Genomic DNA, 24676 nt, shown 5'->3' with positions numbered 1-24676 from the left:
GCATAGATAATAAACTGGACTGGGTTAAAACACATCTGCACTTTACAGGAAGGGCCAGAGTCATCTCTATTTTCTTAGGCGGCTTAGGTCTTTTAACATCTGTCAGACAATGCTCAGGACTTTCTATGGGTCTGCTGTGGCCAGTGCCATCCTCTATGCTGTTGCATGCTGGGGCAGCAGCTTGAGGGATGCAGATTCCAACAGACTCAATAAACTGATCAGCAAGGCCAGTAATGTTGTGGAGATGGAGCTGGAATCTCTTAGGGTAGTGTCTAAGAGCAGGATGTTGTCCAAGATAATGAAAATGCTGGACAAAACCTTCCACCCACTCCATGACATGCTTGCTAGTCACAGCAGCACGTTCAGTGTGACACTGAGATTACAGAAAGGCACAACTGAATGACACAGGAAATCATTCCTATCTATGGCCATCTCTCTGTACAACTCCTCCATCAAATGCACTGTAAACACTGCAGTAGTTACACCCTTTTGCACATCCTCGACAGTGAAAATAACAAATAACAAGTTTTACAGTTTAGAGTAAAATTCCAATCATTTATATTTCACCTCTGTAATATTCTGGATATTGATAATTGGAGCTTTTTGTATATATTAGAGCTATTTCTTATATTTTGTAAACTTTGTAATATATTGTATTATTTAATTTAGTTCAGTCTGTTACTGTTGTTGTCTTGGAGCAACTGTAACCACATAGCTCAGGGATAGCTCAGTAGGTAAAGTGGTCGCCCCATGATCGGAAGGTCAGCGGTTCGAATCCACTTAACGGCTACCCTGAGGTACCCCTGAGCAAGGTACCGTCCCTACACACTGCTCCCCGGGCGCCTGCTTAGTGGGCTGCCCACTGCTTCACTGAGTGAATGGGTCAAATGCAGAGAAAAAACAAGTAATTTCCCCATGGGGATCAATAAAAGTATCCATTATTATTATTATAATTTCCTTAGGGATTAATAAAGTAATCTGACACTAATTTCAGCAGAGTAATGCATCTTGCTACAAACTAAAAATGGTCCAGGAATGGTTTGAGGTTCACAATAATGAGTTTGAGGTGTTGACTCAAACTCATTTTTTTAGTTAAGCATCTGTGAGCATCTGTGGGATGTGCTGGAAAACAAGTCCTTCCATGGACATTCATGTCGAAATATATGCGAAATATATGAAACTATCTAATCTCTACGCCTGGTACTGCTTGAATCCACAGCACTCCCTCCTTCCTCTTACTCAAACTGAACAGTTTTGCAATACAAAATCCTGTCAGAGTGCTCTGCAAACCCAAGTTTTAGCATGCATGTTTTACTACAAAGCAAGGGAGGGCGTGAGTGGAAAGTAGGAAACAGAACATGATCTTGCTCAGCAGGAATTTACTCTTAACAAGCACCAGAGAACAGTGGAGAAAACAATTCTACATACAGTGGAAAGTCATCAGGTATGTGTGCACTAAAAAGTGTTTAGTTTAGTGCTTAATTTACCAGCTATATCATATGAAGAGTATCAAGTGATTACTTCACTAGTACTTTATAAGTTTATGTTAAGAAAAGTATTGTTACATTTCTTCCATGCTGATTGCTGACATGTCACAGTGAAATGTTTATAAGTGGGTAGATCATGATACAAAGCAAAAGCATGTAGTGAGGTTAATGTGTTAAGTTACTGCTCAGTGTGGACAACAGTACTGTGAGCTCAGAACATCACACTGTAACTTTAAGATGTCCAACTAGGGCTGCTGGAGTCTCCCGTTTACTTTGGATAAAGGCTGCACAGAAGAATTACTGAGGTATCTGGCCCAATCAGCTGTACTGAAATTATGTTAGAACACAAATAAATTATTGCTGGTTTAAAGGGGCAAAACTATGCAACCATTACTTGGTCTGTAAAGCAGTTTACAACAAACCTGAACAAGCTTAGAGGAACTGGGTAGCTTACTCAGGATAAATAACTGGACAACTGGTCCCCCAGTGCCTTTTTACTTCCTTCCACAGGAAAGACTAAGAAGTTCTATTGTATGACATCTTGATTCTTTACTCCACACCCTGTGTTTCCTGCAGTACAGTACAGTACAATACAGCCTTTTTGTGAGTTGCTAACACAAGTTTACTCTTCTTGCTTCAGGTATGTGCTTTTCAATCTTTCCAACATTTAAAATTTTAAACTTGTTTCTGGATTGTGTAAAGTGTTAAAGAATTTTTTTCTGTCCACATTTGATCCTGCAGTGCTTTCTTTCAGAAGAAGAAGAGAACAAAAATGGGGTGCAGAAGAAAAGTGCTTCTTGCTGCAATAATTTTCATGCTTGTCTGCTATAAAGTAAGAATTGTGTTTAAAAAAAATATTCGAAGGTTAGAAAAATTATACATTTAAAAATGTCTTTTTAAATGTGATACACCTCACTTAAAGGTGGCCGCAAAGGATACAAGATTACTGGATGTCCAAAAGACCACAGATGTTGTAGATGACCAGTACAAAGGATGTCGTGAAGAGGCCATGAAGAAGTTCATCGAGTCAGACGTGTTAAAAAAAGAACTAAGCAACAGTGAAGGATTTCAGAAAGCGTGGAATAAAAGTAACGAGTGTTCAAAGCAGATCCCTGGAGGAAGAAAAGAGCATACTGCTGCACTTTCAGTCTATCTTAAAGGAGACCAGCCTTTCATACTAGCACTGAACAAAGCAATAGAGACAATGGGTGGAAATGTTAGCATCTATAAAAACCGATTCCAATTCAAGTCTCTTCATTTCCTGCTGATGGACTCCATGAGGCTGCTGAAGCCAAAGGAGTGCAAGAACTTTTATGTTTTTCGAGATGGTAAAAACAAACCACAGAAAGGCTCCACAGTGAGATTTACAAGTTTCACTTTAGCTTATTCAAACTATGAAGAGCTAAAGAGACTTGAAGATGTCAATGAGAATACTATTTTACATCTCACTTCTTGCTTCTTTGTCAACCTGAAAGACTATGTGTGCGGTCAAGAACAGGATGAAATACTCTTATCTCCAGCAGAGGTTTTCACTGTGCAACGAGTGAAAACAAAAACTACATCGGATGGTGACGAATACCTTGAGATTGTTTTAAACCACTCAGGACTGAACAGCTCACACAACTGTTACATGTTTTCACGGTAAGATTCATATTCTCTCAATTAAAGTGAAATATTTTTCATATTAATTTCACAAATTTTGATCTTGGAACTGCAGTGTGGTGTTAAAGCTATAAATGTTTACCATTTAAAGCACATGAAAACATTTCGTATGTCCAGCTACTTAAAAAATGCATATGTATCTCAAATAAATTATAAATTTCAACATTTTCTGAATCTCAGAGGTTTTACCATCTGGAAATGTATCATGTTCGTGTTTTAGTAACTAAAAAAAAGATTTTACAGTAATCCCCCTCTCTGCTTTGTTTCCATGTCTTCAGGTCTCCTCCAGCTGCTGTCTCCACCCTGTGGCTTGTATCAGTGCTTGCGGCCTCATCTTTGTTTTCTTTAACTGCTTAGTAAGAACAGTTTCCTGAGTGTTATCATCTACAGTACTGCTTTGTTTATTCATTTTACAATTTGTTGGCACTTTATTTGGCAGATTGTAGTATCTATCAAATAAAGTTTTAAAGTAGGCTGCCAAAATATTATCAAATATTCTTTTCTGCTTGTCATATGTTATGAATTACAGACCCAATTCACATATATTATTTATGCATGTGTTTATTATTTCTTGTACTTGTGTACTTTAAAAGAATGAAAACAAATGAGAGATGGGAATTACTTGCAGCTGTTCCAGGATAAATTGAGTCTGAGTATTGTGGAGCTTTAACTCCTCACAGCAGGAGTGTTTCCAGGATTTTTTTAATGGGCTGTCATGAGAGGACTAAAAACAAGGCAGAGTGGCACATAGAAAATCCAAATAATTGAGAAATTTAGTTTTTAGGTTCAGAAAATTGGTGTAGACCATGCTGGGTTGTCACATGTAAATAACCTGTGAGTCTGACGGATGAACTGAGTCTTTGAACCAAAAAATAGAATTTAGAATCTTAGGTATCAGTTTTCTCTCTTTCTTTAATTAATCTGTGAATTCATCCATTTTTACATTTTTGTCAGTGAACATTTTCTAAGTTGAATATTGTTTACAACTTCCTTCAGTGTGTATATATCTGTAAATTACTAGCTCACAAGTTTTAGAATGCTTTTTTTAGTCGTTACAGTCAGCAATGCTCTCCCTCTCAAACTGCTTGTAAAGACACCACGCCTCAAGGATTCCTTCTGTTTCCCTATCAAATAAACAACATGCAAAAATCAAAAGGCTTTATAACAAATTGAATGTGATCACACAAACATTTTACCTACAATTAACGATTTTTTTTGTTTTGTTTTTACAAATATACACATTAAGTCCTACTTCCCCAAATTAAACACCATAATACGTCACTCACCCAGTAGCCGGACAATAATTACTGTCTAAATGTAACACTCATCATTAGACTTCACATTAATGACACACACAAACACACATTCACACTGTAAAGGCTAAATATGTCTTTTTTTTTGTATTCATGTGTGAGTCAGCAGCAAAATATTTAAATATTATAATACATATTATTATTATTAACAAATTACTTACATTAATACCTACATACTGTTAGAACACCTATATACAGAAAAACCACACAGTTCACACGGCACATGCTTCCTGCAACTACATCAGCAAGCACTTGTGAATTAACATGTACAAACATGAAACACAGGTAACATCTGAACACCTCCAAAAACAGTGTCACTAAAACTGATTTAAAGACATTAAAGTCAGTAAAGCAACATTACTTTTGATGCTGAAGTTGATCAGAGCCACTGAGATCTACAATGATGTCAAATGTGTTAATGTAATCAAAACCAACAAGAGAAAATGAATTTTTTTTAGACCTTTTATAAAAAGTTCTCACTTTTTACCTCTGGGTACTCAGTAATGGAAATATTTAAAATTCTTTGTTATGCATTTATGAGAAATTAAATGTAGTCACAGTTGTATGGTGTGATTTAGTGCCTTCCCCCACCCCCCAAAAAAGGAAAGAAAAAAAAAACACCACATTTGTAATTTCTCACATGATCACATAATTCAATTTATACACATACGCCCACAACATTCATGTAGACAAAGCAACGAAAAATATGAAGTTTTGACATTTTATTAACAAAAATATATTCAGAAACATGTCATAATAAAAAAAAATGAAACTATTAAACATTTTAATGACTGGAAGGCAGTAATAGTAAAGCAAAACATTTCATAGTTATATTTATTCTAAAATTAGAATAATCCACAAGAGTCTTCATCAAAAAAATATATGTCTATGATGTATGTGTGTTCAGGATTAATGCACCATCGCTTCCTTTGTCAGCTGTCAGGCACAATAAATGGCCCAAATCAACAGCCAGGGCTTTACAACTACATACCTGTTTTTCTTTTTGTTGGTTTGTTTTTAACCACCAGCATAGAGGCTGTCATTCTTCTCGTTCTGCGCGCAATTTTAGTCCTTCATAATAAGTAAGTAAAGATTATTTGTAGAGCACTTTTCACAGGCATTAAATTCACAAATCGATGTACAACAATTAAACAAAATTAATTACAAGAGAAGCATTTTAAAACAGAATCAAAATAAATAAAAACACACATAAAAAAAATTCATCAGAAGGCCTGATTAAATAAAAATGTTTTTCAATTTTGTTGTTTTTTTTTTCTTTTTAAAAAGACCTCACAGAGTCTGCTAAACAAAGCCAGAGTGTTAAACTGTTTCAGAGACCCTTGGTGCCACAGACTGAAAAGCTATCTTCCCCCCTGGTCTCTTTTCTTGTACGAGGGGCAACTAACAGACTTTGAGTCATAGCTGGACTGGCCATCGGGCATACCGGGCACTTGCCCGGTGGGCCGCTGGTGATTTTTTGTTTTTAATGGGCCGATAGATTTTTTTTTTTTTATATAGGAAGGGTATATATAATGAAAGGTGTTGGATTGGCCAGTTGGTCATGATCGACTTTGGGCTGGACCAATTACAGCCGAGGAGGCCGGATGGACCCTCCCCCTTGTTTAGCAATCACGTGGCTTTCACGCATTGCATGCCGGGAACTCGTGGCAAAACAATCCAAGTACCGCATCAAATGCAAGCATTTGCAGCACCGCAAAACGTTCATTCTCCGGTTCCAATACCTTCTTTTTTTTCTTTGCCGCACAAAAAAGGAATGTACAAAACAAAAGGAGAACAATGCCGGTCCGTACAAAGACAGACTTGACGAAAAGACAAAGAAAAGATACGAGGAAAAATCAAAGGAGTGAAAGGGTCAGACCCTTACGAGCACACAGAGTGGACAAAAGACGTCAGCGTGCTGCCCAACTTTCACCACGCTCAGATTTATAATTATACGGTTCTTGGAGTGAGTGCATACACTCATGAAGTTTAGTAACTTCAGGTCACTGCAACAAGCCCAGGTACAGTTTGCCGACGGATGGGTACAGGACCTTGAAATGCACCGTGTAGAACGAAAGACCATCGTACGAACAAAGGTAAGTTTACCAGTCTCACAAATCGTCGTCATAAATACACATTCGTTAACCGTTTATTAATATAACCTTTGAGCTCAAGGGTAATTAATTAGTAGTGGAAATAATCTCTGGTAGCATCACAGAAATGTAGCAGTGACAATAATATTGTATGCTGTAATCGTACTGGACAATTAGTGATACAAAACAACTGTTTTATCCTGTGAATAAAAGTATATGTTTTTGTCAATGTACCATGGTAATAACAGAAGCGAAGCGCAATATTGTGTCAGGACAATTTACTATTTATGCACAATAAACAAAGGAGCATAGCGCGACAATTTCTGTTCAGCGCGAGACTTGCTTGTAACCTATATCACCAATTATGTTATAAAAATGACGTATTAACGACTACAAAACTCTGACCTTTGTGGGAATGCTTGGAGCAGACTAACATGTGAGCTGGAGTGTTCTGGGACGTTATATTCGGCATATCCAGACCATCCGTCTGCTCTTACTTCGGAAACATGGCTTAAAAAATTTCTCTTCAACAACGTAATCCGATAAAAAAAAACGATCTCTCTACCCGTCGGCTTCCCGTGGCTGTCATGCCACCGGCTATTGCAGTTAATAATACAACAGCTTCTTGACATTTTTTGTGTTTCTTTTTATCGCTGTGTAACTGAGTTCAATTGAAAGCCTGCATGCGCTAGTACCTCTTGCCACAAGTTCCCAGAATCCTTTGCGGTTTTACCCCTGAATGACGTCACATTTTCAATCTTTATCCTGGTGGCCCGGTCTCTAGTCAAAATGCCCGGGCCGATTTTTTGTCCCAGTCCAGCCTTGCTTTGAGTTTGTGAGTGAAAAAAAAAAAATCCACAGGAAAAAAAAATGAAGCAATCAGTTCAAAATAATGTAAATGAAATAAATAATCCACAAATAAATAATTCACGTTTAGCTGGAGTGCGCTCATTGGATCAAAAATACCCTAACTATCTTTATTATTCAGCTCAGAGTTGGGTTTTGACCTGTTTCCACGAGTGCTCTTGTCTTTGCTCAGGATGCTGGTGCACACGCTGCTCTGGTGACACGGTCGAAGTCTTGTGCTTTGGAGCTCCAGCTCATCGTAGCTCGACACCCGGACAAAAGGACACCAGCGGAAAACCTGCTTGAAACCAGCTCGAAACCTGCAGCCAACGAAACGCTGACATGCAGTTATGCTCTGATTAGTGTTGGTGAGGTGATGACTGACTTGGACTCACCTGCTATTGAGGCAGCAGTAGATGATGGGATTGTACATGGTGGAGCTCATTGCAAGCCACAGCACTGACAGGTAAACCTGCTGGATGTACTTCCACTTGCTCAGACGCTTGTTGAGACCCGTCGCGATGAAGTAGACATGATACGGCAGCCAGCAGAGGGCGAAGGTAACCACTACAATAATCATCATCTTCACCACCTGCAGGACACAAGCCATCAGCAGGAGGGCAAATCAGTAGGCGGGCCCCCGCCCCCAGAAGACATTCTGACATTTCACAGGAAAGCGGAAAAGGAGAGGCACCAGTAATAAAATGAATGATGGCTTAATTCCGTTCAGCTGCTTCTATTTTTGGGTGCTGGTATTTTGCATGCTGGCTCGCTGCCACACTGTCGTGTCTCGCTGGGGCACTTGAAAAGAACAGAGCCTTCATTAGTGTCAGGAGTGACACGTGATTTTCCTGCTGTCAAAGTGCTGCAAACGGGTCTGTTTTACAGCACAGTGATTTTTGACAGACAGCCTTCTTCAGTGTGCAAAATGGCAAATGTAACATAAGTAACTGCGAGAAAATGTGCTGGTATAACATAATAACACAAAATCCTTGTCTGGGGAATTATGAGATAAACTCAGATGTGGCATCTGAGACAATACAACATGGGAAAAAATAATCAGAAGTTTTGCAGCAGGCTGGTAGCATCACAAAAAAACTACTAAAAAATGTTTTAAAAAAATATGTACAAATGACTATATATCATAATCCGAACCATGAGTAGAAACAGGAATAAATTATTCTTTCCAGCTTTAGTTTCTTAAAGGTACAGTAAAGGTGTCTTTAAATCACGGTGGTCTGGCAAATCTAAAGCAAATATTTGATTGCACAGGATTTTATTATATATGGGGATGTACCAGTGCAGTGAAGGATAGATGCATGAAAACTGGAGCTGAGAATATCTGATGTGCTGAAGGAAACCAAGACATCGAATCTTTTTAACAATAGTCTTTGCATAAATGATAGAACACTGACACAAGCCCTTCAACTGGAAAATTACCAGTTATTATTATTATTAATACCAAATGGTTCCAATTGGTATCAGTCAGTGAGGTTTTGATTAGGAGGAATTCCACTAGTGCTGAATGTGTTTTTTTTATGTAAGCTCTGTAGCTTGGGAACGCCTTGGGGAAGAGATTGAGACCATTTAAGTTGTATAACTCCAAAGATGTAAGCGTGCAGCAGAAACTCAAATGGATGTGGGTAATTTGTTTTCTTTGTTTTCGTTCTGGTGTGTGTATGACCTCCTGCCTTGTTTGTGTATGTCTTGTCTTTTACCCCAGAATGGCTCTAATGAGAATGAAAATAAAGACTAAAGAAAGAAGTAAGCTGCTTTATTTGTCTTCCTCACTAGACAGTGAAACAAAAAAAATCTACATCTGAGTTGTCAGACCACAGAATATCTGAATAAAAATCTGATGTTGAGTTTGTAATTACCTATTGGCTGCTCACTGGGCTGAAACTGAGCTAAACAAAAAAGTGGAGGATGTAAAACTGAATCTGAGCTGATAGATACAGAGAAACGCTGTTGGATGATTGATTTGTCACTATACTTTATACCTTTCACACTACATATAGTTTAAACCGTATCCAGCAAATCTTCATATTCAAAAGCTACATTTTTGCTACTTTAGATTAATTCAACTTTGTCACACTGAGCAATTATTCCGTATTCAAACTTCCATACTATCCATACCTGCATCCTAAACATCATTCTTAGCAGGAGAAATATCAAATTATGAGTGCAAACATTTCTCTAAATGCTACTTAAGCATGCAATGTCTGGCACCGTGGTAGCTCAATGCACAGCGTAGGAAATAATGAGTTTATTGACCATTTTTATCTCTCTGTAATTATAATTTCGATTCATTGAGTCCAGGATGGCTGTCATGAGGAGAGGGAAAGGTCAGGGATGACGCACCAGTACCCAGGAGGTTTCAGGTAGGATGGAAGAGAGAGCACCGCAGAACGCATCAGCAAGTTACAGCACAATGCAAAGCTGTGGGGGGTTAAAAAGAAGCAGGCAGCGATTCATGAGCAGAAGTGCATCTGCAACAGCATGCTTTCTTATCTGATGCAGTGCCATGAAATATTCTTAAAAGACTCCTGCAAGCAACAGACTTTTTTTTTTTAACTTTATAGAAGTATGTGGTTGTTTTGTTTTCTGTCCCCAGTTTGCAGGAAAAAAGTGCCAAATATGGCTAAAACCATATATGAGATCATTAAAATCAAGCTGGGAAACTGTTGCTGGGTCAAAGACAAACAAAACCACAGATTTATTCCTTTTAATTCCATCCAAAACACCCTTAATCAATGAATACTTCCAGTGTCTGACCCTTAGGGTCCCTCTTTGAATAATCCTACATGGAGCATTTATCAATGAACTGGCTTTAATCCCAGGCCCATCTTGATAGACGCTCGTCATGACATCTGCAATGACCTTAATCCCTGCTCAACCCAGCGCTCACAGTAGCTGCTGGAAAGTACACTGTGCCGTCTGGCTGAGGAGTGAATCGATTGCCTCCGGATCCCATCCTCTGCTATCAGGATGTGGCCAGTTTCTTTACTTCTGTGTGATCAGGCTGTTTCGACGTGTTGTGTTTGCAAAGGTCAACATTAGTGCCCGGCAATAAAGAGATAGCTTGTGCCGGTGCATTTGTCCTGGTTTTCAGATAAAAGCTGAACCTCTGCTGCGTCACATTTTACTGATCAAAGCTGGAGGCAGTCAGCAGACATGCTCGTATTTATTTTTTTATATATTTCGTTTGATTGTTCATTGTGTTAGGATTTCCTTTAAACCTGCAGATGTGTTATCAAACATCTGCACTCTTATAGTTGTTGTGCACTAGCATATCATTGCTTCTCCGGGGATGTTTTAACACAGTATTAACTTAAAGCATTTCAACATTTCATTACTTGTTGTATCAAATTTAAGATGGAAAGACTTTGCATGTTGCATTTCAGTCACAGAGCTGGTAGTTTTCCACTCTGGTTTAGGTAAGTGTTTTTTTTAATATATATATATATATATATATATATATATATATATATATATATATATATACATATTCTCAAATAGGAGAAATAACTTTGCCATTTTTCTTGGTTAGCTACAGTAAACGTAGAAGACCTAACATTTGTCTTTTCTGTAAAATGTGATATTTTTTCCTTCACGCAAAACTGTGTTTTTATTACAGCCATTTACAAGTTATGTTAAATTCAAGTTTGTTTTTCCCCATAAACATTTTACACTATTAATCAAAAGTAAATCGTTAAAGCAGAGGATGAATGCATTGGATGAGCACAGTGATTACCTTCCTTTTGGCCTGTAGCTGTCCTTGGTAGTTATCAGATGAATCTCCAGGGATCTCACCTCCCCATAGTGTCACCCCCACAATGGTATAGGTGATGCCCATCACCACTAAGGGCAGTATGTAGACCAGAACTGTAACTATGATATGATACCTGTGCAAATAATGAAGCAGATGCCAAGCTTTTAAAGGAAGCTGTCTGACGTTGCTTGACCAAAGCAGCTTTAGTGGGAGTGATAGCAAGCTAAGAGAAACAAGACAGCTGAAATCTGAATTGATAAGGATGGTTAAGTTTTCAGAGAAAAACAGAGGAGGGTGTCAGTGTGATCTCACATGAAGGAGTCTTCGGCCATGCGGGGCCAGGCCACGTAGCAGACGGTCCTTTGGGGCAGAGTTCGGATGGTGGAAAAGTAGCAGAGCGGGAAGGCCAGAACCACAGCCAAGCTCCAGATACAGACAATGACCCCCAGAGTGGCTTTAGCAGGCAGACGAGGCTTCATAGGGTGGATGATCGCCATGTACCTACAACCGAGAGCCCACAACTTAGTGAGTGAGTGAGCTCAGCTATCAGTTGATGCCCACAAGTGTGAGTTTCTCCATGGTAGGTGGGATGCAAACCCTGAAATGGCCGTTACTGTGGCAGAATACTATGATTTACCCAAGACCTCATTAGACCCAAAGACCCATTTTCAGGCATTTAAAGCGTGTAATTCATCAGCTGTAGTTTATTTTTAAAGTCAGATTAAAGATGGGAAAAAATAAAACTGTAACAATTTTAAAATAAGTATTTTCAGACCAAATTCAGACAAAAAAAATAAACGAAACAGTAAATAAAATAACACTGAACACCACTGTTCAGCTGCAACTTATATACAGCGGGGGGGGAATAATCTAACTAATCTAACCAAACTGGAAAAAAAAAAGTGTTCGTAAAAAGAGGTCACTGAAAGGGCTCTTGCGTCTCTCCAGCTTAATAATAACACGGCCGTACCTGTCGATGGCGATCGCGGTCATGGAGTAGATGCTGGCAAACACGGCGGTGACTGGAAAGAAGTTGTGGAACCTGCAGTACACCTGGCCGAAGTACCACTCTCCGTGAGCCGCGTAGATGAAGTTGATGAGCGTGTTGAAAGCGGCCATGGAAACGTCAGAGAAAGCCAAGTTCAGCAGGAAATAGTTGGTGACAGTCCTCATCCGCTTGTGCGCCAGAATAATCCAAATCACTATCAGGTTCCCGAAGACCGCCACGGCCAGTACTGTGCTGTAAGCCACCGACCACAGCGCGACGCGCCACGGAGGCTGCACGAACTGGTTGGTCAGACCTCTGGTTGTGTTTTCCATTCCTCAGGTGTGCTCGATCCGATCTGTTTCGCTCAGTCTGCTGCTGCCAGAGGTCTCTACAAAGATGCGCCACAGACGCGCGACGTGCTCAAAGGACATGTGACCGGTGAGGCAGAGAGAGTTCTCCACATGCGTCTGCCATCGTTCAACAAATCAAACAAACATATAAACTCTCTGATCGTAGTTTTCACATTTTAGTCTGCACAATTAAACAAGCACACAGATTTTTAATGAGAAATTGATACTTTATTCTGTTCTGTCTGTGTCTGTTATTAGAAACACACATTGTTTTTGGTTGAAGTCATGGACCTCTTTAAGCTAAATCACATAATTCAAAGGCAAATAAACAACTAATTTAATAAATAACTGGGTTGCTATTTGGTATAACTGTTATTGGCTACTTGCACTTCCGCAGTACCATCACATCCACATTACAAGCCTTTGGAATTTATCACATTCCTAATTTCATATGGAAAAAGTGACAGACAACGAATCTGAAAGACAAGGAAATGTTCTACATTCATAAATTACAGACTGCTAATCACACTGGTTTAAATGACGATTGAGATTTTACAGTTTTTGTTTGTTTTTACTTTTCAAATTTTGTTTGTCCCTAGAAATGCATTTGTATTATCTGTGGTTGATGGTATTGTATGTTGCTTATGTACATTTGGTTTAAATGTAATAAATATTTTGGATATCATGTTGACACCCTTTTGGTATCCTGCATCCAGGTTTTGAAAGTTCTTTCTATTGGTGGAGCATCGCTGGTGGACGCTTACCACTGGTGGAACATGAAGATCCAGCATTTCGATGAACTGTGTTGATGAAAGCTTATCTGCTTAAAGATGTTGGAGTATTCTTGGTCAAACGTGACAATAAATGTTAAAACAAGTATATTTTTTTCCTTTTTTTTGCTAAAATTTTGGTCATAACTCCAGGAGAAATCAAATAAATTTCATTGTAAAACATAAAAAATGTTGCTGTAGCATTAGATCTGTCTGAAGCTTTAAATCAGCCTGAGGGTGATACTGTTAAATCCTTAATAACTGTTTCATCCAAAGCAAAGCTCGTGGTGTCAGGATTTTATGGGTTTGTCTGTATTATGTAAGAGGTTTAGCCAATGTGAGAGCCCAATAGGTTAGCCTGACTTAGTGGTTCATGTACAGAATCTGTTTGTAGAGAATAAAGCTCAGTAAAACCAGTAAGTGTCGAATATAGTCTCTTTAGGGTGCTACATACAGTATCTCACAAAAGTGAGTACACTCCTCACATTATTGTAAATATTTTGTTATATCTTTTCATGGGGCAACTTTGAAGATATGACACTTTGACACAATGTAAAGTAGTCAGTGTACAGCTTGTATAACAGTGTAAATTTCGTGTCACCTCAAAATAACTCAACATACAGCCATTAATGTCTAAACTGCTAGCAACAAAAGTGAGTACACCCCTAGGTGAAAATGTCCAAACTGTGCCCAAAGTGTCAACATTTTGTGTGGCAACCATTATTTTTCCAACACTGCCTTACATCTGTTGGAAATTGAGTTCACTGGAGCTTCACAGGGTGCCACTGGAATCCTCTTCCACTCCTCCATGATGATATCATGGAGCCGGTGGATGTTAGAGACCTTGCCCTCCTTCACCTTCCATTTGAGGATGCCCGACAGATGCTCAATAGTCTGGAGACATGCTTGGCCAGTCAAGTACCTTTACCCTCAGTTTATTTAGCAAGGCACTGGTCTTTTTAGAGGTGTGTTTGAGGTTGTTATCATGTTGGAATACTGTCCTGCGACCCAGTTTCTGAAGGGAGGGGGTTGTGCTCTGCTTCAGTATGTCACCGTACATGTTGGCATTCATGGTTCCCTCAATTAACTGTAGCTCCCCAGTGCCAGCAGCAATCATGCAGCCCCAAACAATGGCATCCCTCTACCATGCTTGACTATAGACAAGAAATGCTTGTCTTTGTACTCCTCACCTGCCACACACCCATAACACCATCTGAACCAAATAAGTTTGCCCTGGTCTCATCAGGCCACAGGTAATCCATGTCCTTAGTCTGCTTCTCTTCAGCAAACTGTTTGCAGGATTTCTTGTGCATTATCTTTAGAAGAGGCTTCCTTCTAGGATGACAGCCATGCAGACCAGTTTGATGTAGTGTGGCGCATGGTCTGAGCACTGACAGGCCGACCCTCCACACCTTCAACCTTTTCAGCAATGCTTGCAGCACCCCTACATCTATTTTTAAAAGACAACCTCTGGATATGACGCTGAGCATGTGCACTCAACTTCTTTGATTAACTATGGTGAGGTTTGTTCTGAGTGGAACCTGTCCTGTTAACCTGCGTTATGGTGTTGACTACTGTACTGCAGCTCAGTTTCAGGGTGTTGGCAATCTTCTTAAAGCCTAGACCATCTTTATGTAGAGTAAAAAAAATTTCAGATCCTCTGAGAATTCTTTGCCATGATGTGCTGTGTTAAACTTCCAGTGACCAATATGAGAGAGTGTGAGAGCAATTACACCAAATACAACACACCTTCTCCCCATTTGCACCTCAGACCTTGTAATACTAACGAGTCACATGACACTAGAATCGAAAATGGCTAATCGGGCACAAATTGGACGTTTTCACCTAGGAGTGTACTCACTTTGGTTTAGGCAATGATGGCTGTATGTTGAGTTATTTAGAGGGGGCAGTGAATTTACACTGTTATACAAGCTGTACACTGACTACTTTACATTGTATTAAAGTGTCATATCTTTAATGTTGTCCCATGAAAAGATACAACAAAATATTTACAAAAATGTGACGGCTGTACTCATTTTTGTGAGTATTTCTTGTTTCAGATTAAGGTGAAATCCAATCTTTTTTGGATGTAGGACTAATTTATGAACACCTCTATAAAAGATCTATTTTCTGTCTCTGAGCTTCTTCATGACAGTAGATTAAAACAGCAATTGTTTTAATTTTACCTTGGTACATCGCAATGATTAAGGTCAAACTGTTATTAAACCCAAACGTTGCATTTGTTAATAAAAACTTACTTTGTGTACTAAAAGTTTACTCATTCTCACAGGGTCAGACTTCCGGCCTATTCTGACGTGATTTGCTTTTCATTGATCAAACTTCACACAGAGATCAGACACTTGACAAGAAGACACATCCATACCCCCCCCCCCACTGCCGCCCCCTACTAAATAACTGATGCCTGAATTATTCAAAGCAAGAAGAGGGTGAAAGTTTAGGTTACAGCTAATGATACTATCAGCTGTTACTAAATAGCTCCTGACCTTTTTAGTATGGGAGTAAGGGCGTGTTTACAACAATTTCGAACACTGACATTTTAAAGAGGGAGTGGCCCAGAAGAGGTGGCCTCTGGGTAATGAGTTCTTGCTGAGAGGAAACAGACTTTCTGACCTTCTTTTGGTCTTTTCACAGTGTGCACAGCTTAAAATGGCCCACAGCCTCTATTATAAAACCCAGCAGAGTGCAGCCTTTCAATAAATACATATTGAAAACAAGTGAATATGGAAACATCAAACAACCCACGTCACTGAAGAGCTCATAAAAGCAAGATTGCTCGAGGCGCTTTTTGAGGTAATTGCAGTCATACACAGCAGGAGAAAAACAAAACACTTACTGGGCATTAGAATTGTGACGCTGATGTCTGCGTGGCAACACATCAAATAACTGATTTGTTATTAACATTAGACAACCTCAAGTGAATAATGCAACACGCAGCACTGGCAAAGCACAAAGCAGGATTTTACAAACACAGATTTCAAGAGTCCTCCGGATACACTTGTCTTTTTTAATAGTTTATTCATGATTTTATTTAGCCAGAGTCAGTGAGACAATGTGGAGGACTAGAGGACAGTTGCAAGGAAAAAGGAGGAGTCAGAACGTAAAATACGATTTTCTTATTTTTATATATTCATATCAGCTGATATTATGAACAGGCTCAGTATTTAAAAAATGGTTTCAGTTCGCCCTCCCTCAATCATAAAATCATGCCAGAAATACAAAAGAGCAAAGAAGAGCCCGTAAGTAGTAAGAATGTACTACTCAAGGTCAAGGAAGCATTTCGAAATGCATAAGTGTATCCAGCTGACCTGGAGGTAAAATACAGCTGTCAAAACGAGGTATGAACAAACTGACCTAATTAAGTGAGACACAACATTATACTCACAAATCAAAACATTTAACAGCCAGAGGTGAAATAAACACCACCCCCCTGCTGTCACACATGATGGTCTGGTCCTTTTGTTAAGCCTCAGTGTACTCCACCCTTGCCACGTCAGAAGCGCGAAACTAGTACCGGTAACTGAAAGATTCAGCAACGTAGCGCGTGTAAACTACTGACAGGCCAACGTACAGGCCTCATTTAGCACCGCAGTATGTTAAAAAAGATTTAAAACATCTGTTATATAAGTTAGGTAACTACAAAGGTGACTGAGTATGGTAATGCTGTGTGAGAGGGTGAACCCAAGATCTGTGTTTGACTCTGTTAATTAATGGATGAATATTGCTCAGTCGTTCGTGTTTGTTTTTTGTTTTGTTTTTTAACTTTATGCTAATATAGCTAACAATGAGTCGGGCAGCACATGTGCATTTTTTTCCAAACCACACTATTCCAGCCTAGTTTTTTGTCACTGTGAACAATGTTTGTTGTTGAAAATACCCTAGTTTAGAAGAGAGTTTAATTATTTACTTTAAGTTAAGAGAAAAAACTTTTAGTGCTCTTGGAAAGTAATATTGTTAATTTTTATTCTGACCTCGTTCATCAGAGATTAACTTTTGCCCTTTGGACCAAATCTGAAGTGTCTCCTTTTTCAGACACTGACACAGCATGAATTTGGCCTATATCTCCTTTACTTTAAAACAGCAAACACACTGTACAACATTTGAAAAGCTTTTGCTTTAATATCTATGCATATCTACACAATGCCTGGTTTATTATTGTTGAAGCATTGTCAGCATGCACTTCACAGAGGCTAGAGCTCAAAGGACCTGCACCATACACAGGGTCCTAAAGGGCAAGGCCTCATTGGTAGCAACAAGAGCAACATTACTATTTATTCACTTAGCTGATTTAAATATACATTTTGTACTTCTGGCAACACTTCCAGCCATGTTTAGATCACTCCCATATTGACTTGCATTTGCTCATCTACATGTAGGGTGACTCTCCAGCTTTAGTTTTAGTTTGTGTCTCCACAAAATGTCATGTGATGGGACAGTTGCAGACACCAAAGTACAGGTTGTGTTTGCCAGATTTCACAGTATACACAGATGCACAGTTTTACCACAGAACATACCTTAATATGGTGTGTCTAATTCAGACATATAGATCTTCTTTCAGCTGTTTTCTTATCAACAAGACAGGTAGTTCTGCATATTTTATTTATTTATTTATTTGTTTTCCAGATGCCCTTCCTGACCCAAAGAGACTTGTGTCTGCTCCTGGAATCAAACCAGGGATCTTTCACTTATTAAATGTATTTGTATACATATATGTACAGTATTTGTATAGCGCTTTTCTAGTCCCTAAGGACCCCAAAGCGCTTCACATCCAGTCATCCACCCATTCACACACTGGTGATGGCAAGCTACATTGTAGCCACAGCCACCCTGGGGCGCACTGACAGAGGCGAGGCTGCCGGACACTGGGCCCTCTGACCACCACCAGTAGGCAACGGGTGAAGCGTCTTGCCCAAGGACACAACGACCGAGACTGTCCAAGCCGGGGCTCGAACCGTCAACCTTCCGATTACAAGGCGAACTCCCAACTCTTGAGCCACAATATTAGAAAAATGAGTAAACCACTATTCAATGGAGCCACTTTGTGAGCTACTTCCTGACAAATAGATATAAAAATTAAAAAAGAAAGCACACATTCACACAACCAAAAACAACCAACAACATAAAAACAAGGAAAAAAGGAAGAAATATCTTCATAAATACAGGAAATCAGAGCACCATTAGCCAGCAAAGCCTGCGGGGTAAAAGCAAAAGATAAAATCAAGTGAATTGAATTGAACTGACAGACAGAGGCGGAGAACGAGAAAGAGAGAGCGACAGAGTGAACGAGTGAGAGGAAGCAGCTTATCATCAAGCGACGGATCAAAGAGGATTACATGTCTAAATGGAGCTTAGGTCTTCTTTCGAGAGTTGCAGGGTGTGAGAAAACGTACGGTGGTATGGAGAAGAAAGATTGCAAAGTTGTGAGGTAATTAACATTTTTAGACTACAGATTCATCAACTAGATTCATTCATTTGAATGATTCGTATGATATTGATGAAATAGATGTCCAAGAACTGCTGCTGCTAGAAAACTACTGTAATTAAATCCTACCTATATCACTTTAGACTGCTTCACCTTTCTTTAGGCAATAAACTAAAAAATTAAGCAGACTTTTTCCCAAAAGCACCCATGCTTTTACTGCTTGTTTACTAATAAATTATCAGATATATATATTTATTTATAGTTAGCAGTGGTGGTGGAAATGCTTGGAGTGTTTTGATACAGCTGCAATAAAGCATCTGCCGAGGTTTGGGTTCCTCTGAAGTGAAACATCTTATGTGCCATTTACTTGTTGTTGTTGTTGTTGCAGCACCTCAAAGTTGCACCACAGGCCAAAGAGCAATGAGAGCGGCTCCTGCTGGTTTAGCAGAAAACAACAGAGTGACTTCCTGTTACATCACAAAAATGAAATTTGAGCTGAAGAAACGGATAGAGGAGGGCAGCTGTAAGAAGGTACAAACATAAGGAAGCTTGAAGGCGGGCGCAGTCAATCGAAGCAGTCTGTACTTGCATGTGGGTTGGTTTGTACTGTGTGAATTGTGAATAGCTAAGCAGCTGCTGTGGGCTGAAAAGTGTTTTTTTTAGGTTATGAAATAGCACACTTCTGCCCCGACACAACTTCCCCTCTGGGTTCAAAGGTTGATGAATCCAGTGAATGCTAAACAAGGTTGAATTTTGACGTGAAAGGTAAGACGTGGAGTCAATTTAATGTAGTTTTATGCTTATTTTATTGGCTGTATTGACAGAGGCAAGCTGCCAAAGTCTTAAAAACCAGTTTCTCAGATTTTACTACTTTATTTTTCTCATTTACTGCTGCTGCTGTTGTAGTAGATGTAACTATGCACTTACTAGTGCTTACAGTCACATTGTAATATGATTGTATGACAGCACAGTGTGCTCCTATTTATATTTCTGCCATCACTTACATTGTAAATAGCAGATCCAGTTCTTCAGCTGGGATCATATCTGTGATCCAAAACCTGGAGTATAATGAGTATAATGACACTGCAGCATTGAGATGGTGTGTGTGTGTGTGTGTGTTTGAGTTTCAATCTTTACATGTATATTTCTGCTGTTATTTATTTATTTTTTTGTTGGAGGTGAACCTGAATTCATCATTTGTTCCACTAGGAACACCTTGATTCTGTTCTAGCTTTCCTTAAGCTGCACCTCAAAAAGCTCAAAGGTTACACTCCCTTTAGTCAATGAATGACTGCCAGGACATCATCGGTACTTTTTTTTGGTTTGTTTGTTTGTTTATACAACAGAAAAAGAGAATCCAACATTAACCTAGCACCCTCTTTTTTTTCTCGTGGAAACAGATGGAGTCTGTGTCTTTCCCACCGCTGTCCAGGGTTGCCGTTTGTGGTGGCACTCATGGAAATGAGATGACAGGGGTTTACATGGTGAGACATTTGCAGAAAGAGAAGATAGATAAAATTGGATCTGTTTCTGTCTCCACTGTCCTGACAAACCCACGGGCTGTGGAGATTTGCAGGAGATACGTAGAAACCGACCTTAACCGCTGTTTCACAGAAGCCTTGCTAAAGTAAGTTCAAAAACGAAACTGATGCCAAAGCTTTATGTAGGTAATGAAGTTTTAAAGGTTTTGGCTAACTGCGCTACACTGTGAGAGCAAAGTAAAACTTTTCAAATCTGCCATGTGTGAGAGACGTCTTTGTTTTATTTTCCCGATTCTAGTTCCCCTGTAACAGATTCATCACCCTATGAACTGAGGCGAGCTCAGGAGCTGAACGCTCAAATTGGGCCCAAAGGAAGCAAAGAGGCCATGGACCTGATCATAGACATCCACAACACCACTTCCAACATGGGCCTCTGCTTCATCTTTTACTCCATAGACTGGTTCACCCTGCACATTCTCAAGTACCTACAGGTACAAGAGTACTACAAACAGATATTTCGAGTCATGCACTTGGAATTTGCACCTATAATGTTTCTGATAAAGAAAATATGCATAAACTGTGAACTACTAGAGGTCTCATATCTTCAAGTTCAAATAACTTAAATTTTGCTAAAAGTCAGGTTAATCTTCGCAGTGATGGTATGGTGAGATAGCAGCAGCTGTTTTCAAAAGCAAGAATGCACAAGGCAAGGTGGATCCATGCCTTTATGTTGTTTGAACCAAAGTCTGACCCTACTATCAATATGTTGCATCAGAAATCAAGACTCATCAGACCAGACAACATTTTTTTAAATCTTCTGTTGTGCAATTTTGGTAAACCCATATGAATTGTAGCCGCAGTTTTCCAGTCTTAGCTGATGGCAGCAGAAGACCACACTGCAGAGATGCTGTTCTGCATACCTTGGTTGTAACACATAGTTATTTGGGTAACTGTAGCCATCTTGTCAAATTGAAGAAGTCTGGTTATTCTCTGCTGACCTCTAGCATCAACAAGACATTTCCATCCAGTAAAATGCTGCTCACTGGATATTTTCTCTCATTCAGGCCATTCTCTGTAAACCTTAGAGATGACTGTATGAGAAATTCTCACTAGATCAGCAGTTTCTGAAATATTCAGATAAGCCTGTCTGGCGCCAACAACCATAATATATTCAAAGTCATTACCCTATTCTGATGCTCAATTTGAACTTGACATCTCTACGTGCCTAAATGTGTATTGTTGCCATGTGTTATCATGTCATTAATAGCACAGACAATAACAGATACAAATACAATCCTGTCAGTAATCCTCCCAAACACCAAAGTTAACCCCATTAAGCTGTATAATGTGTTGTCTTCAAGCACCAATTTTAACTAAACTGTCTGAGGAATTTTTCTTAGTCTTTGTTTTAATGTTTCTACTGGGTAGTAGTATTTTCCAATCAAAAAAATTAAAAGTATGTCTGTGTTGCTTGTACATCACTCATGCAATTATGTTCTTAACTCAATAAAATCAGGTTATAAAGCTATAATCAAAATCCGGGATAAACATGTAGTTTATTTTAAAGCTCAGCCTATCGTACCTAAGCACAGTGTGCAGTCGACAGTAAACATATTTGATTTTCAGAGTAAAATGGCTTCTGTGGAAGTTAGAGCAATCCAGCTGGACATACCGATCGCTGAGGCTTATTCTTTAGAATCGGTCGGCAAGCATGGCTTTGGTAAGTGTGTCTGTGTGCATCTTTTGCAAAGCTGAGCTTATTAAATATTTAGATGATTGTTCCCCTTGTTCTTTGCAGCAATAGAGGCCGGCCCACAGCCCAATGGTGTGGTCAGAGCAGATATCCATAACATGGTGAAAGAGGCAGTGGATCATATATTCAGTTGGCTTCAGGAATTTAATTCTGGTAAGATGCTACCGCTTTTAAAATGCCCCTTCTTATAAGCTTTGGTTGAAATATTTATTTAAATAATTTTGTAGTCTGCAGTTGTTCAGTTAGCTGCATTTTTTTACAATTGCCATGGCAATATCTTCAGCTGTGGCCAAGCTTTTAATTGCTGCATGCAGGAGAGCTATCACGTATCACACAGAGATTCATATAGTCAGCAGATAACATAGTTGAGCAGGCTACACCAGGTCACAAATCTAAATATGAGAATAAACAAGAATGTTTCCCATTACACAAACAAACAAAATAACGAGGTGAAACATATCGGATGCATATGCTTCCCCACATGTGTAATGTACTGTGTAATTAACCAATTAATTATAGAATACATCCTGTGGCTGGAGCTTCACCTCACCTGATGTTTCAATGGGAGCAGGGCCTAAAGTGGCCTCTGCAATTTGCTATATATAAATATTTGGTTAATGGCACATGTTTTTTGTCATTTTGCTGCTGTATGCTACAACAGTTGGTTCAAACAGTCATCACATGAATAAAGTGCAGACTTTTTACTTTTATTGAAGAAGTTTATCAAAAGCATTGCATTAACTTTTGAGGTATTACAGTCGTTTTTCAACACAGTTCCCTCATTTTCAGAGGGGTAGCTTCACTGGAGAAGCTTTAAGTCATCACAAATCAGTAAATCAGACAGTGGGGTTAACCGTGAACAATTATGCAATGGCAAACAACAACATCAGGTGGACCTACAGTGGCAAAATCAAACCATAGCTCTTTGTGAAATGACTCCATTAACTCTGCAACTTTTATCCTCATCAGGAAGCACATTTGAAGGGGGTGAAGTGGAAGCATACACCTTGGTGAAAAGCATAGATTACCCGAGGAATCCAGTTACTGGGGAAATCACTGCTGCCATACACTCCCAGTTACAGGTACAGTACAAGATGGGTGCACGTTTTATAGTCTAAGCTTTCACACTTTTCATTATCTGAGTCTAGGTCACAGTTGCAGCAGTTTTAGAAGCACCTAGGTGCTTCCAAGCTAGCTGAGAGACTTAAAACCTCTCCAGTCTATCCGTCTAGCTTATCCTTATCCTCGGGTCTCCTGCCCATTAGACATGTCCAGTGTCCACAAAATAAATACTGAGTCCTTTGGCAGAATCCCTCACACCCTCAAGTATCCTTGAGAGGTTGTCTAAAGGTTTGGCCTTAAACAAGCCTTCCTAACCTGGTTTCATCTGAACATTTACATTCATGAATTCAAAGACTGTCAAGCAGTAAATGTCGTATTTGCATGTCTTTCTCCAGGATAATGACTTCAAGCTTCTGCAGCGGGGCAATCCGATATTCATGTCATTTTCCGGGGAGACAGTGAAGTATGATGGCGAGGACCTCTACCCTTTCTTTGTCAATGAGTGCGCCTACTACGAGAAGAAGATCGCTTTTCATTTAGCTCGAAAGATAAAGTTGACACTCCCACCCATAAAAGTGACAGGCTGAGAGTGCTAAATTTAAATATCCCAATTTTAAATTATAATAAAGTAGGAAATGAGAATTATTCTGATCATTTGAAATATGCAAATGAACAAACGTGATGTCATGACTGACAAATATAAGGTGTCTAAAACATAACTCCATCCTCCAGTGCAGTACAGGAGCTCTGCTAGTCCCTCTGTTAATATGTAAAATGAAGCTTATTCGAGCTTTATCTGAGTGGTGTGTTGCACAGGCTCTAGAGTTGGAGTCCACGCATTTTATGTTTTTTAAAGCTAAATTTAACGTGCAGAAATCCTTTTTGAATGAATGACTGAATAAATGAACATGAATGAATTTTAACTATAATCTTCTTAGCATTGTGTATTTGATTTGGGTTTACATAAAATAAATGGATCAGCTCAATTATCAGCAGGAATATGCTCATCGGTCAGAGCAACTACATGCTCCAGTGTGTTTATCAAGTACACTTTACAACATTGGTTTGTCCTAACGTTACACTGTGAGTGATGAAATGATCAATGAAAGATGCAAAAGAAATCTATCATATTTATCTACTGTGCTTAAAAAAGACTTTGATGATTTCAGTTGTCTCTGTATACCTTACACACGTTTTTAAATCTTTCAACAGACACTTTATAACTGTGTTAATGAAAATTTGTTATAAATAAAGTTAATTGTATAATACAAGCATGTAGTAAGTGGTTCTTAACACAGTGCACAGCTGCAATTGAGAAGCCTTTGTTTTAAAGTAATGATCAAAAAAGCCCATAAAACAAAGAATTTTACTTTGACCTTGAGCACAGTTCAGATGAAGACCCATTAAGTGGTCACGGTGTACAACTTTGAGTGAAATCTGACTAAAACTCTGGGATGAGAAGTGATTCTTGTCAACTGTGGACGAAACAGATGACCGACACCTCTCAGATCATCAGCAATATCTTAAATATTTCTACAATCAGTTCCAAATGTGCAAACACTTTTTTAACTACTTACACTAAAATCTGACACTGCAGGATTAGCTGTAGGTCCTGTTCTTTGGAGCAAGCTGCCTGCTGACCTGAGATCAATTGGATCT

General features: G+C 39.1%; 3 protein-coding genes and 1 long non-coding RNA gene across 6 annotated transcripts; 3 read left to right on the top strand and 1 right to left on the bottom strand.

Moving 5' to 3' along the window:
* The first annotated feature begins 1484 nt into the window (after positions 1-1484).
* Positions 1485-4304, top strand: LOC101480766 (ecto-ADP-ribosyltransferase 5). Its single transcript, XM_004549473.6, has 4 exons — positions 1485-2127; positions 2229-2319; positions 2410-3128; positions 3428-4304. The coding sequence occupies exons 2-4, from the start codon at positions 2260-2262 to the stop codon at positions 3504-3506; spliced, it is 858 nt and encodes a 285-aa protein (XP_004549530.1). The 5' UTR covers positions 1485-2127; positions 2229-2259; the 3' UTR covers positions 3507-4304.
* Positions 4305-4388: 84 nt separating this feature from the next.
* On the bottom strand, positions 4389-12590 carry tacr3l (tachykinin receptor 3-like). The gene is made up of 5 exons (XM_004549471.5): positions 12144-12590; positions 11486-11674; positions 11156-11306; positions 7797-7993; positions 4389-7721 (listed from the first exon to the last, which is right to left on the bottom strand). Exons 1-5 carry the CDS (start codon positions 12491-12493, stop codon positions 7523-7525), a joined length of 1086 nt encoding a protein of 361 aa, XP_004549528.1. The 5' UTR covers positions 12494-12590; the 3' UTR covers positions 4389-7522.
* LOC143418996 (uncharacterized) lies at positions 12532-13697 on the top strand. The gene is made up of 2 exons (XR_013098950.1): positions 12532-12599; positions 13228-13697. It is a non-coding gene; the product is annotated as an uncharacterized LOC143418996 (long non-coding RNA).
* A 4441-nt stretch (positions 13698-18138) lies between these two features.
* LOC101479803 (N-acyl-aromatic-L-amino acid amidohydrolase (carboxylate-forming) B) lies at positions 18139-24288 on the top strand. Of its 3 annotated transcripts, none has more exons than XM_004549468.5 (8): positions 18139-18724; positions 19110-19252; positions 20122-20348; positions 20501-20693; positions 21829-21922; positions 22001-22108; positions 22925-23037; positions 23413-24288. In XM_004549468.5, exons 2-8 carry the CDS (start codon positions 19142-19144, stop codon positions 23602-23604), a joined length of 1038 nt encoding a protein of 345 aa, XP_004549525.1. In that variant the 5' UTR covers positions 18139-18724; positions 19110-19141; the 3' UTR covers positions 23605-24288. The 3 variants fall into 3 exon arrangements, with proteins under 3 accessions (XP_004549525.1, XP_004549526.1, XP_004549527.1); XM_004549469.4 differs by lacking the exons at positions 18139-18724; positions 19110-19252 and adding exons at positions 19259-19486; positions 19931-20029; XM_004549470.4 differs by lacking the exons at positions 18139-18724; positions 19110-19252 and adding an exon at positions 19259-19486.
* The last annotated feature ends 388 nt before the right edge of the window (positions 24289-24676 follow it).

This window comes from Maylandia zebra, linkage group LG6 (genome assembly GCF_041146795.1).
Source record: "Maylandia zebra isolate NMK-2024a linkage group LG6, Mzebra_GT3a, whole genome shotgun sequence".
NCBI lineage: Eukaryota > Metazoa > Chordata > Actinopteri > Cichliformes > Cichlidae > Maylandia > Maylandia zebra.
Note: the sequence above shows the minus strand (reverse complement) of the source record. Positions and strands in the feature narration are given on the sequence as shown.